Here is a 13,352-nt window from a genome sequence, read left to right as displayed (position 1 = left end):
AGCATTCATGTGGCACTTTAAAAAAAATGCATTGCAAGAGTGGAAACAAGAAGTGTTTAAGGGGGAATGTTTTTTCCTGGAATTAAGTACTTCTCTCATTTGTAAGCAATGACCTGCATCTGTAAATATTATTATTTGATAAGTTATGATCCATGGATATGCGAGACACCTGAAATGTAGACTGTGGGCTATTGAAGTAGCAAGAGGCATTGGAAATAGCTTGATGTTAAGTCCAAATTTTGCTTCCATGGGGATTCCTCCAACACAAAGATAGTGCTTCTTTTCTCAGAAACAAATGAAGTATCTGGAGCAACAGCAAGATGATGCGAAGAGTGCAAAAGAGGAGGCCCGAAGGCTGAGAAACAGACTGAAAACATTGGAGGGGTGAGAAAACAAGCTTTGGCTCTATACATACATCTTCTGGTTCTGTTAGCAGACTGCTCAGCAACGTCACATTTCTAGAAGACATCATTGGACCAGATGACCTTTTAGGCCTCTTCCAACTCTGAGTCTGTAACACTTATTGTATTTACTCCTGTAATGCACACCTGTTTTGCCAAATATGTTGCGAAAATTAGGGTGTGCGTTAGATTCGAGGGTGCATTACATTTGAGAAAATATGGTACTTGGGATTTTCAGGGCACACTAGCATGCAGTGTCTTAGGTCTCCTGTGACCCAGCCTTCCTCTTGAATTTAATCTTTCTGGGGAGGTCAAAAGATTTACAGTGATTTGTCAAGGGATACTCTCCTTTCCTTTTTGGCTTGAGGTGGGGGGGGGAGTGAAGTAAGCAGCAGCAGTAAGGAGGAGCTGGCAGCCTGCGTGTGTGTAGAGCCTTGGCCACCCTGTTTCCTGGTCTGCTCCCTGAACCCAGTGGCAGTCCTTACTCACTGCACTACTCTGCTTTGTTCCTCCTTCTCAACTCCTTCATCTCTCCCTTTTACTCTTTCTTGCTCTCCAGCCCAGATCACGGCTGCTCTCCTTCTTTGTTCCTTTCTTCCTTCCTTCCTTCCACCTATATCCACCTCTCCTTTCCACTCCGGACACCCTTGAGGGCCAAAGGTTCTGCTCTTTCTTGCACCAGCTAACCAGAGAGAAGGGAAGAAGGATCATATGGAAGAAGGAATGTAATGTGCACCTTTCTTTGCCAAATTACATCGTGAAAATTAGATTCAATGGCCCATTACATTCGAGTAAATACGCTAAGTGTTTTCAGCATGAGCCTTGCCCCTTTATCATGTGTGTGTCTGATAATAATAATTGATGACTCAACTTTCTTACAAATGGCCAGGTTTCTAAGTTTGTTTGCTAGAGGAAATTTAATACTGGTAACTCCTGATTTTGTTATTTATAATAATTACATACCATCTAATATGTGAAATCAACAAGTGGTTTATGTAAAATACAGTAAGATCATTGTGGGGGGGGGGGGATGCAGCAGTATAATTCCCATTCAACTGAAGCACACTAATGTGCATATGAATCCAGCTATGTTCGGGAGAAATCATTGCTAGTGTGAAATACAGGACGTGTCTCTTCCAGGATTAACTGTTTCTGTGTTTTGTATAACATGGACAAGCTGCCACTGAACAAAAAATAACAACCCACCTGTAATCTAACTTCCTTCATACCAGGATAGAGACACTGCTGCAAAGTCAACGTCCTGAGGTAGAAAAGATGATCCATGAAATGGGAACAGGTCAGGCCGCAGTGGAACAGCTTGCTGTCTATTGTATCTCACTGAAAAAGTAGGTGTATTAAATGCAGTAGCTTATTGACTTGGGTTGGGTTTGTGTGGTACCCCCTAAAGGAATCAGTGGGAAAGTTAATCACAATAGGTGCTCTGGCAGAATGCTAGTTGCAATGCTAAGCCTTGGTGAATATAATTGAGGTGGCATAGATGGAAGATTTCAACACTGCAAGTATGCTATTGTTGCATTAGTGACACATCCATTGCTATGGAAACCACCTTCAGAGCTTTGCCAGAGTGCTTAGGAGGTGATTGTTTGATGAGAACGGAGGGGATGAATTATTGTCATGATTCTGAGTAAGGCAGCATGGCCCCTGAATATCTCCCTGGTGCTGAGCAGAGTGCTTTGCACGGCTGTGACATTAAGTATGCTGTAGTCGCCAGTCCCTACTGTGTGCACTAGAGGCCTTTCTATTTATACCACTTATAATTCACAGCTTGTGCAGGCAATGTCAGATAGCAAATGGGTAATCACAACTTTTAATAATGAGCTACCAGCATGAAGTGTACCTGCATTGTAATCAGTAACTTCAGCACTGTTTTATAATAGTATTAAATTGCTTTTAGAACCTTGAACTTAAAAATCAAAATCAAATTGTTGCATCTCATTTCATTAATGAGAATGTAAAATACTGCGCACGACTCAAGATAGTTTAAACATCCTATGCATTTTGACATGGAATATACAGTGGTACCTCGGGTTAAGTACTTAATTCGTTCCGGAGGTCCGTTCTTAACCTGAAGCGTACTTAACCTGAAGCACCACTTTAGCTAATGGGACCTTCTGCTGCCGCTGCGCCGCCAGAGCACGATTTCTGTTCTTAAGCAGAGTTCTTAACCTGAAGCGTACTTAACCCGACGTACCACTGTACTCTTCTGCCATTCTGCTGCTTGTCCTGTCCCAAACCAAGTAGTGCTGTTCCCCTGAAAGCATGTTTTCTCGCCTATGCTGTAGTGTATCAGTGTTTTAACACTGTTCAAGTCAGTGTTGGCTCGTTCAGTGCTGTCTTCTCCCTGGAAGTTCTTGTATATATAACAGAAACTTCTGCAGGCACTTAAGCTGTGAAATGAAAATCTTCAGTCTAAATTTGGTTACTGGCTTTATCTAAGAGCTGTTTGCTTGAAAGCATGTTCAACAGATGGACTAATTTGGGCCCTCTCCAGGGAGTATGAAAATCTGAAGGAGTCTCAGAAAGCATCAAACGATACAAAAGAGAAGCTGAGAAAGGAGTTGTTTTCTACTAATCACAAGGTAAAAGATGTGTTGATGCTCCTGCAGACACGTTGCAGAGGTATTTATGTGCAGCTCTTCATCAGTACCACTACCTAAATAAAGCAAAATACGTTTTAATTAGGTATGTAATTGTTTAACACTATTCTTGTCCAAGCACTTACACTGACCATGTTGGCAGCTATCTTAAGCTGAGAAGTTCAGCTGTAGGTTCCCTAAGAATCCTCAATATGTCTGCATAACATTTATTAATCTGCCTCAATATTCTTTCTGCTTCTGCTTCTCCATAACAACAATTGGGGGGGAGAAATTCTAATAAAGCAGTGTGTTATACATATATAACTGCACAAGGACAGTTTATAGTTTTAAAGTCAAAATGCACAATTGTCTCTTGAAAATCCCTCTAGATTAATATCAGGAAAGGTCTTAATTTGTGCTGTAAACACAGGTGTAGGGAGGAAGGGTGGGAGAGGGTTTCTCTCTTGAGAATATACTGGGAGTTTATTGTACCTTTATTATAAATGCCTAACTCCTTATGAACTGAATTACTTTGAGCAAACTACCGTAGTACCGCTGCCCTCAACAGCTTCTCATTGACACCTGAAGAGATGAGCCACATTGGAGCGCCCTCTGCAGGAGCCTTAAAAGAATAAGAATTGGTTTCCATTTTTATTTACAATACACTACAGTGGTGCCTCGCAAGACAAAATTAATTCATTCCGCGAGTGCTGTCGTATAGCGGAAATTTTGTCTTGCGAAGCACGGTCGGAGGAAGCGCGGTTTTACGGAGGGGGGGGACCGCAAAACGTTTTCGTTTTGCGAGTCACGGCCATAGGGAAATTCGTCTTGCGAGTCACCCTTTCATTAGCGAATGCCTTTCGTCTTGCGAGGCATTCAACTAGTGAGGTTCCACTGTAAATTCTTTTATCCTGAAGTCTAAGAACATGCGTTTGTAAAACATAAACCACTGTAGTTTTTTGAGCACTTAGAAGCTTGGTGTACTGTTGTATCACATCATGTAGTAGACCAGGGATAGGCAACCTAAGGCCCGTGGGCCATATGCGACCCAATCACCTTCTCAATGCGGCCCACAGATGTCCAGGAATCGGCATGTTTTTACATGAGTAGAATGTGTTCTTTTATTTAAAATGCATCTCTGGGTTATTTGTGGGGCCTGCTTGGTGTTTTTACATGAGTAGAATGTGTGCTTTTATTTAAAATGCATCTCTGGGTTATTTGTGGGGCATAGGAATTTGTTCATATATTTTTTTCAAAATGTAGTCCGGCCCACCACAAGGTCTGAGGGACAGTGGACCGGCCCACGGCTGAAAAAGGTTGCTGACCCCTGTATTAGACTTCCAACATATAGTTTTAAATCTATAGTTACAGAAGACAATTCTAGAGTTGGAGAAAACAACAGAAGAGGTGAAGAGCACCCAGACAGATCTGAGAAATGCAGATAATGAGATAATGGTGAGAACCTTCTTTTAACCTGCTGATAATTATTGTGGCCCTACAGCCTTCGTAGTGTCCAAATACTGTTCTAAATTCTACCCTGATTTAAAATGCCTGGGAGGCACCCTCAGCTTCAAGATGCCTGTATCTTTGCAAGAGGGGGGTGTAGAAATCTTGGCTTTCGGTAGGATTTCTGACATGTATTAAGTGCTGCTCTTTCTTTCCACAGAGTTTGAAAAAGAAGATAAGAGTGATGCAAGATACCATTAAAGTGTCATCATTAAGCAATGAAGCACTTGGCTGGCTTGACTCTGAAAGGTTGGTTTAGAGAAATTCAGTGGATATTGATGTAGCAGAGTTACTGTACCAAAGATTTTGTCAAATATAAGCATTGCATACCTTCCTGAGCTGTCCCAAAGTACATCATGATATGCCTTACATATAGTCAGGCTATTTGTCCAACTAGCCCAGTACTGCCTCCTGTGACTGGGAATGGTTCTCCAGGGTCTTTCCCACCACCTGCTACCTGACCCTTTTCATTTGAGTTCAGTATTTTGTCATTTGCTACATCACCATCCATACCAGCTCAATATAACACTAGTGCAAGTGTTTCTTCTGCCACTGTTATATCAAACAGTAACCTAACCTTCCTATATAAATTTAGGGCTTCCTGTAACAGGCCAGTTTTACAGTACACTATCATAAATGGGATGTGTGAAGACCCCAGGCAACCTGGTAGTCATTTTGGTAATTCTGAATACTTTGCACATGTTGCTAGAAAGCAGAACGAAGTTTTCTCTCTGAATTTAGTTCTACTGTGTCCGTATTATGTACTGTCATCGCCTTCTGCCATCAGGTATGAGTGCCAATAGGAAGCTAGAGTTTAGACTGTACAGCATGTGGTGTAGGCTGGAAACTGAGACAGTCACCTGTCTAACTGACAGTGTAATGTTGTGTTGTGATACTTGTACAATTTTGCCTTACAGCCCTGCTCCTGTAGAATTTTTAAGCCCAAAGCTCCATCGACCAGCTCACAGTGATGAGATTGACCTGAATGATACCTTTGATGTACAGACACCAAATCCACCTCCCAATACCATCTCTGCTCCTGCCAAAAAACTTAAACTGGATAAAAAGTTGTGAGTCACAGTTGCTTCACTTTTTACTGGGTGTATGTGTGCTCTTGATCTGTCTGGAATTCTCGCTTCTGCATGCACTGCAAGCAATTTTCCAGCTATCTTAATACCTTTAGTTTGTATACTGCCTTTCTATATTACTATAAGAAGGCAGTTTACAAACTGAAGAAACAACAAATTATACAACAAAGATCATTTTGTTCTCATCGCTTTTGATGGAAACATCTCATTTTAAAGCTTTTGTTCACTGCAGAAGACTGTCACAACCAGTGGCGTAGCAAGCCTCTGTGCTGCTGGGGGTGGCGGCAGTGCAGAGGCACCCCCCTGGAGGAGGGGCACGACGCACGTGGGTGCAGAAAGGGGGAATTTCCCCCTTTCCACGGCTTTTTTCGGCGGGGGGTGGTGGCCAGCGAGGAGGGGGTGGCAAGCGTGACACCCCCCTCGCTGGGCTGCCCCCCTGCCGAAAAAAAGTGGCGGAAAGGGGAAAAAGATAAGCAGAACAGGCGCTTGGATGCGCCTGCTCTGCTTCCTTTCCCCCCCTCCCAGCGGTTTTTTCGGCTGGGGGTGGGCCAGCGAAGAGGGGGTGTCATGCCAGTGACAAGTGTGGCGCACCCCCCTCGCTGTCCCCCCCCCCGCCGAAAAAAAGCGGCGGAAAGGGGAAAAAGAGAAGCAGAACAGGTGCTTGGATGCTCCTGCTCTGCTTCCTTCCCCCCTCCCAGCGGTTTTTTTCGGCGGGGGGTGGGCCAGCGAAGAGGGGGTGTCATGCCAGTGACAAGTGTGACACCCCCCTCGCTGTGCCGCCCCCCCCCCCCGCCAAAAAAAGCGGTGGAAAGGGGAAGAAGAGAAGCAGAACAGGCAGAAAAGGCGACATGCCTCCATTCGGGCCGCCCGGCGGGGCGGGGTGTGAGCGGCCGGCCAAAGTGTCACCCCCCTCTCCCCTGGAACTAGGGGTGGCCCGTCCCCCCGCGCCCCCCCCTGCGACGCCCCTGGTCACAGCGTATCTTACCTGTTGTGAGAGTGAAACTTTGCCCCCAAAGTTGCCTATCTCATTGTCCATTATCTTTCTCAAATATCTTATTAAAAAGTCTCAGTGACTAGGTGCTACTCTAACAGGGTAATTCCTAACCTGCATGCTTGCAATCTAAAACAGACAGAACCGCTTCAGGAAGAGGAAGGGAGAGCACAAGCCCAAGCTACATAATTTGCACATTAAGGAAACTTTAGTTTGCAGATTTCTTAAATAAGCACCCCTCATTTCTGTTACTTCTAACAAGTGTTTTATCTCTGCTCCCATTGAATCCCAGAGATAATGAAGAATGACTTTCCTACTTGTATAAAGACTTTGGGGTAGGGTGGGGTGCGGAACCTCAGGTGCAGGGGCCAAATGTGGCTCTCCAAGCCTCTCTGTCTGGCCCTTGGGACTCTCCTCAGCCACACACCCTCACCAGACCTGCTTCACATCCTCCTTGTGCGATTCTGCCTGGCTGGAATGTGCCCTTGAACTCTAATAATGCCTCTTGCTTTTGTCTGGGTGGAAGATAAGAGAAGGATATATACAAACTAGCGTAGTGTACAAAGGTAACAATTACATTTGTTATTTTGCCCACTTTTGCCTCTGGCCCCACCCACCACTGGCATGGTGGCCCCTAGAAAGAATACGGCCGTCTGGCTGAAAAAGGTTCCCCATCCCTGGGTTAGGGCTTCACCGAAATGATAGCAATGGCAGCAAGGCAAAAGTAATGAAAGATCTACCACATTTGCCTGTTGATCAGACCAGAGGCTTTTATCTTAGTGGTCAAAACAGAGAAAAGGGAGGAGAAAAGAACATTATACCGTATATACCCGAGTATAAGCCGACCCGAATATAAACCGAGGCACCTAATTTTCCTACAAAACCTGGGAAAGCTTATTGACTCAAGTATAAGCCGATTCACCTTTGCCGCTGTGGAGGAGGAGGAGGAACGAGCAGCCCGAAAGCAGTCCTTTGGGCTGCTCCTTCCTCTTCCTCCTTTGCCAAGTTTGCATTTATGCGAGCAGTTCAGGAATGGAACAAGCTGCCTGGGGAGAGTAAAGAACCGCTGTTCTTGTACGCTTCTTAAGGAATGGTTGACTGGGGTGAGCGGACAGCGGCGGCACAAGTGGAGAGAAAGTGGAGTGAGTGCCCGCCTCACTCGTGTATAAGCCGAGGGCAGCTTTTTCAGCGCAAAAAATGTGCTGAAAAACTAGGCTTATACTCAAGTATATACAGTAGTTGCATTTTATTATTATTTTAATTGAGACATAAGAAGCCTATACTTTTGTAGTATGTCCACTGCTAACAGCTGCTGGGAGTCATAGTCCATAGGGCACCAGATTGGCAAAGCCTGTTTTAGGTGTTGGATTATGATCTGGGCCACATTGTGAAAATTCATGTATGAATTCAAACTGCTACCTCCATCTCCAAAGGGATATATTGAACAATTTACTAATTTGTTGTGTGATCTAAATTGTGTGTCGGTTGTTTTTTTCTTCCAGTGCACATGTGAAAAGTTTATCAAGAGTTCTGAAAGAAACAGTGGAGGTATAGTAACGGATAACCTGAGTAGTAACTATAACCTCTTCAATCCACTATCTTTAGAGCTATTTTGAAAGCCCATCTTTTCTCCGGACAGCCAAACTCTGCATTGATTTTAAATTAATACATTTTTCTGTGTTGTAGAAAATAGTAAATATTACAGTTAACCCTGAGAGGTGTGCGAGAGTCAGCTTCCCACTGCTATGTATTCTGAATTATCTGGGGCAGGGTGTCCGTACTGTTGTCATCTGTTGATCTATCAGCTGGCACCAGAGCCCAGTGACTTTCGAACTTCCAGTCCTCTCTAAGAATGTTTCAAAAATCTGCTTTTGCAGAAACAGCCATTTCCTTTTGCACAATACAGTGGTACCTATAGTTGTGAACTTAATTTGTTCCGGAGGTCTGTTCTTTTTTATTTATTTTATTTTTTATTAACATATAAAACACATACATTTACACAAAACACATACACAACACACTACCTTATATTCATAGCATAAAACATACCTACATTACTCTATATAATACCCACCTATACTATACATATCAACATACCTACACACCTACCCCACACGGACACCCACCAAGTGACTTCCAGCCATTCTTGTTACGCTACTTTATTTTTCCAGCTAGCTTAAACGCATTTCATTATTTCTTTAATCTCTTCATCTATCTTGACTTTACTCTCCTTTCACTCTAATCATTTTCTGGATTCACTCAATATCTGCCAGAAATTCTACTTTTCCCACATAAATTTTGATGTATACCTTAAAGATAGCTCACTCCTTATTCACTTTTTGTACCATATCTCCTCTTATCCTCCCTGTTAGTTTGGCAGTATGGAAGTATTCCATCATTTTAGGTAGCCAATCTATTTTAGTTGGGATGCTGCTGCTTTTCCAGTTTTTGGCAATCAATAACCTTGCCGCCAGTCACATACATAAATATTGGTCTGACTGTTCTTTTTATTTCCTCTGACATGATACCTAGGAGAAAGGATTCTGGGTTTTTTTCAAATGTAAATCTAAACATCTTTTTCAATTCGTTATAAATATTTCCCCAAAATCCCACTATCTCTTTGCACTCCCACCACATGTGTAGAAAGGTTCCTGCCCCGTTGTTGCATCTCCAACAGACATCACTACAGTTTTTATACATTTTTGCCTGTCTGACCGGGGTCAAGTACCATCTGTATTGCATTTTCATTACATTCTCTCCTAAATTATAACATGCCATAAATTTGTTATCTCTTTTCCACAGCCGTTCCCATTGGCTCATCATAATATTTTCCCCTAAGGGCCCACTTTACCATCACTGTCTTCACTTACTCCTCCTTTACCTCCCATTCTAGGAGCAAATCGTATAATTTGGAAATATGTTTACTTTTAGATTGGATTAAGTACTCATCCAATCTTGAAATGTCTTTCTCAAATCCTTTTTATCTTTTGCCAATCTCTGATTAATTTGAAAATTAATCAGCCAATTGTTCAAATATTTTTTAAGTTTGTTATTTTCCTCTTCCAATAATACCTTATATGTTGCCCAATTGTTATTCATATTCTTTCTCTTTACGGTCATGATTTCTAAGGGTGAGGTCTGTTCTTAACCTGAAACTGTTCTTAACTAGAGGCATGCTTTCGCTAATGGGGCCGCTGCGCCACCGGCACACAATTTCCTTTCTCATCCTGGGGCAAAGTTCTCAACTCGAGGTAACTCTTCCAGGTTAGCGGAGTTTGTAACCTGAAGCGTTCGTAACTCGAGGTACCACTGTAGATGGATTACATGGATTCTAGTAGTGTTGCTTGTGTTTGGTTGCAAATATGAGTATTTTAGTTTAACTCTCCTACTTCTTCAAATATGGTTCAGAGCTGCTCAGCTGACACAGATGATGAGCATCTGGAAGATCTTCTACCTGCTTTCATTAGAAACTCTGTTAAGTCCAAGAGGCCGCCTGCAAGCAACATGGTTGCACCACAGAGGAACACGGGAATAGTGAGTACAAGTGGGATGTACATTAGAGTTTTGCAGCGTGGCGTGTTCCTGCTTAATCTGCCAACCAGCAGCCAGCAGAACCCTGTTCCTGGATATGCCTTCTCATGTCCTCGTCTACAAATCTTACAAATTCAATATGCTCTGTGCTTTTTATTGCTAGTGGACCTGCTTAGACACCTAATCATGCAGCACATACTTAGCATATTCTGACCACCAAATCCTCTAGTGTGCTATGTGCCCTTTTACCCACTACAATCCTTTTTCTATTTCATAACAACTTCCTCCATGAGAGTCATATGCTTTTGCATTTTTAACTACTAGATTCTCTTCCTTGTAGGTGAGAATTGGGTATGATGGCTTAGGAGGCAGAACCAAATTCATTCAGCCTGTATCCTTTCCTAAGATGTGTCCTGCAGAAGCTACGCTGATATCCAGCGACACTGAATGTATGGTGATCAATGACACAAAAGACTAAGAAGAAACAGTGGCATTTACTAAGCCATCAAGCAATGTTCCAGTTGGAACCATAATGTTCTAGCTTAAATTCAGAGTAAGGAGAAGCTGAAATAATGGAATATATTTGGGAATATATCCCTCTAGAATCAGTCAGAATATACATTGTATGAGTTCTTAGCTACAGTGTTCTACATTTACAGTCGCAACTTGGTTTTCGAACAGCCTAGTTCTCGAACGTTTTGGCTCCTGGACGATCAAAACCCGGAAGTGACTGTTCTGGTTTTCGAACATTCTTTTGTCCAACAGGGCTTCCATGGCTTTCGATTGGCTGCAGGAGCTTCCTGCAGCCAATCACAAGCCATGCTTTGGAAGTCGAATGCTTTGGCAGTCGAACTGACTTCCGGAACGGATTCCATTCAACTTCCAAGGTACAATGGTACTGGGAAAAGAAGTGGCCTTAGGAAACCTGGATCAGGATCTTGTTCAAATCCCACTTGTGAATCTATCAGGCTGAGTTTACATCTGCTATAGAGATCATAGAAATTCACTGTTTAAATTAGGTAAATATATGCACTTTCATTCCCTGAAAACTAGAAAACCTATATAAGTTGGTTCTGTTTTCCAGTTTTTGCAGCTGGTAAAGTATTTCAAGACACATTTTGCAGCAAATGCTACATTTTTCAGAGGATACCATTGGTGTTTCTAGCATATCTGTGTTCACATTCAGTTTAGTGTTCCTTTCTCTCCCCTTGTACAGAGTTAAGAGGTCAGTAATTCAATATTTGTCATCAAGAGCCTGTCTCTTTGTAATGAGCTGTTGATGGTTATTGTTTTGAAGCTTATGTAGCAGTAAAACACTACTAGGAGAGAGACCTGTCTGCTACCATCTCTTGGTCAGCCTTCAACTGGGCGATCGGAATAAAAAACATTTGACTCCATGATCAGCTAAAACCTGACCTTTCTTCTCTCACTTGGGAGGTTGGGGGGAAAATGACCCTGAAGGAGGGACTCAGGGGGAGAGAAATTAATTTAGCCCCAGATACAATGATTTCTACATATCAGATATGTATGGGAATGTAAAACCTTTCTTTTAAATATTTGGCCACTATTTTCCTTGACGTGTCTCATTTCAGAGTAAAACAACAGAGATTCGCCCGCTGGCATTGAGGTGCAAGAAGAGAAGTGTTTCTAGGCAACCAACAGCAGCCACTTCTGGCATCAGTCAGACTAAACTAGACAACTTCCTTAAGTAACTATGGATCTCTCTAGCTTACACATAGATAATCAGAGGCCAGGAATTATCTTCTACAGCAAACAGAACAACATGGTGACTTCAGTGAGCCAGGACAACTCCACGGTGGCACAGCAGCTGCCCACCCCCGGGCTTTGTGTTCATCTGACTCCCTCCTTCCCCGCCCCCGGCAGATTGAACATGGAGGAATGGCTTTGCTGTGCTACCAGACTTTAGGGGAGAAAAGGACTGAGTAGTTTCTGTTCCAGAATGCCTTCTCTCTGCTGTCTTGAACTACTGTATTTTAATCCTGGTAAGCCAAGGAAGCCTTGGCTCCTGTAACTTTGACAGTGGGGAATACTACATCTGAAGAGAATATGGCTTGAGAAGTGTCTCCTTAGTAAAATGCTGCTATGTTAGCATCTGTGACATGGAAACCTTCATATAAGAAGAGAATTATTATTTGCGACTGTCAAGCTGCATTGGTGTCTTGGGTGATTGGATGGCATGCACAAGAAAAGAATTTATGTAATTGATCTTCTAACATCAGGGAGCAAGGTCATGTCTTTGCCAGATATCTCTGCTAGATCTCTTAGCTCTTGATCCTCATCTTTAGGGGCAGCACTTAATGCTCAGTTAATGCTGAATTTCTCCGTTCTTCTCACTGATTTGGGGTATTTCCCCCCTTTTTAGGCTGATACTTTTTGGGAACTGTTTACATGTTTTTTGTCTCAAGGAATGTCCTGCTTCTGAAGGTGAACAGATTCTGTTGTTTTTATGTAATCAAGCAAAAATTGATAGCCCTTCCCTAAGCCTGCAGATATTCATGTTTCTTACTTGAACACCCAGTTCCTCAATCTCTTACATGCCTAAAGTGTTCAAACTAATTTCAAGCATTCTGCAGCTTCACGAAAGCAAATGTTGTCTCAAATATCTGGCATTCAGTTGTCACCTTTTTCTCCTTGAGTTAACAGTGTACTGTGTTTGAGAGATGAATATTTTTGGAGGGAACTTGCAATATTTAGATCTGAATTTTACTTTTGTTTTTCTCCTAGACATTTCTGCCCACCACCCCTGTTGGTGCCATTTGTCTCCGAATTTTTTGTTTCTTGCCTTCAAGGAGGGTTTTATAGAGCATATTGATCTTGTTCTTCCAGAGTTAGACTTCTGATTTCCTGATGGAATAGCAAAATTCAACTGTCTTTTGTTGTTACTGTTGAGTCTAGGCTTAAAGTGGGTTTGCCACCAAAGTTTTAAGGATTCAATCCATAAAATGGGGATTTAAAAATATTGCTTATCTGAAGCAAATGTCTACTTGTTTCCTTAAAGAGATTCAGGCAGAAGGGACTTTCTGAGTTGGAGTTACCCTAGTGTTTTGAGTTGCAGGGAAATCTGGTAAAAAGCTTTTGCTGAGTATCTCCACCTTAACTCCAAAGTTAAGTCGCAAGCTTAGCCAAGACATAAATCAATGAATGAATGAACATGTACTTAAAATTCATAATTGTATTTATTTTGAATAAATGTTGTATGTGCACCATCTGTTAAAAT

At 42.4% G+C, this 13,352-nt stretch overlaps 1 protein-coding gene across 1 annotated transcript in view; it reads left to right on the top strand.

The window, feature by feature from the left end:
* TRAIP (TRAF interacting protein) overlaps nt 1–13,352 on the top strand; it is a 30,058-nt gene extending 16,706 nt beyond the window's left edge. Inside the window, exons 7-16 of the mRNA XM_033140567.1 lie at nt 290–384; nt 1,634–1,747; nt 2,914–3,001; nt 4,364–4,453; nt 4,665–4,753; nt 5,422–5,574; nt 8,086–8,131; nt 9,992–10,117; nt 10,455–10,505; nt 11,707–13,352. Coding sequence (XP_032996458.1) covers nt 290–384; nt 1,634–1,747; nt 2,914–3,001; nt 4,364–4,453; nt 4,665–4,753; nt 5,422–5,574; nt 8,086–8,131; nt 9,992–10,117; nt 10,455–10,505; nt 11,707–11,826 — 972 coding nt within the window. The 3' untranslated portion in view covers nt 11,827–13,352. The remainder of the gene's footprint in view (nt 1–289; nt 385–1,633; nt 1,748–2,913; nt 3,002–4,363; nt 4,454–4,664; nt 4,754–5,421; nt 5,575–8,085; nt 8,132–9,991; nt 10,118–10,454; nt 10,506–11,706) is intronic.

The sequence above is a fragment of the Lacerta agilis genome, chromosome 2 (assembly GCF_009819535.1).
Source record: "Lacerta agilis isolate rLacAgi1 chromosome 2, rLacAgi1.pri, whole genome shotgun sequence".
NCBI classification, from domain to species: Eukaryota; Metazoa; Chordata; class Lepidosauria; order Squamata; family Lacertidae; genus Lacerta; species Lacerta agilis.
Note: the sequence above shows the minus strand (reverse complement) of the source record. Positions and strands in the feature narration are given on the sequence as shown.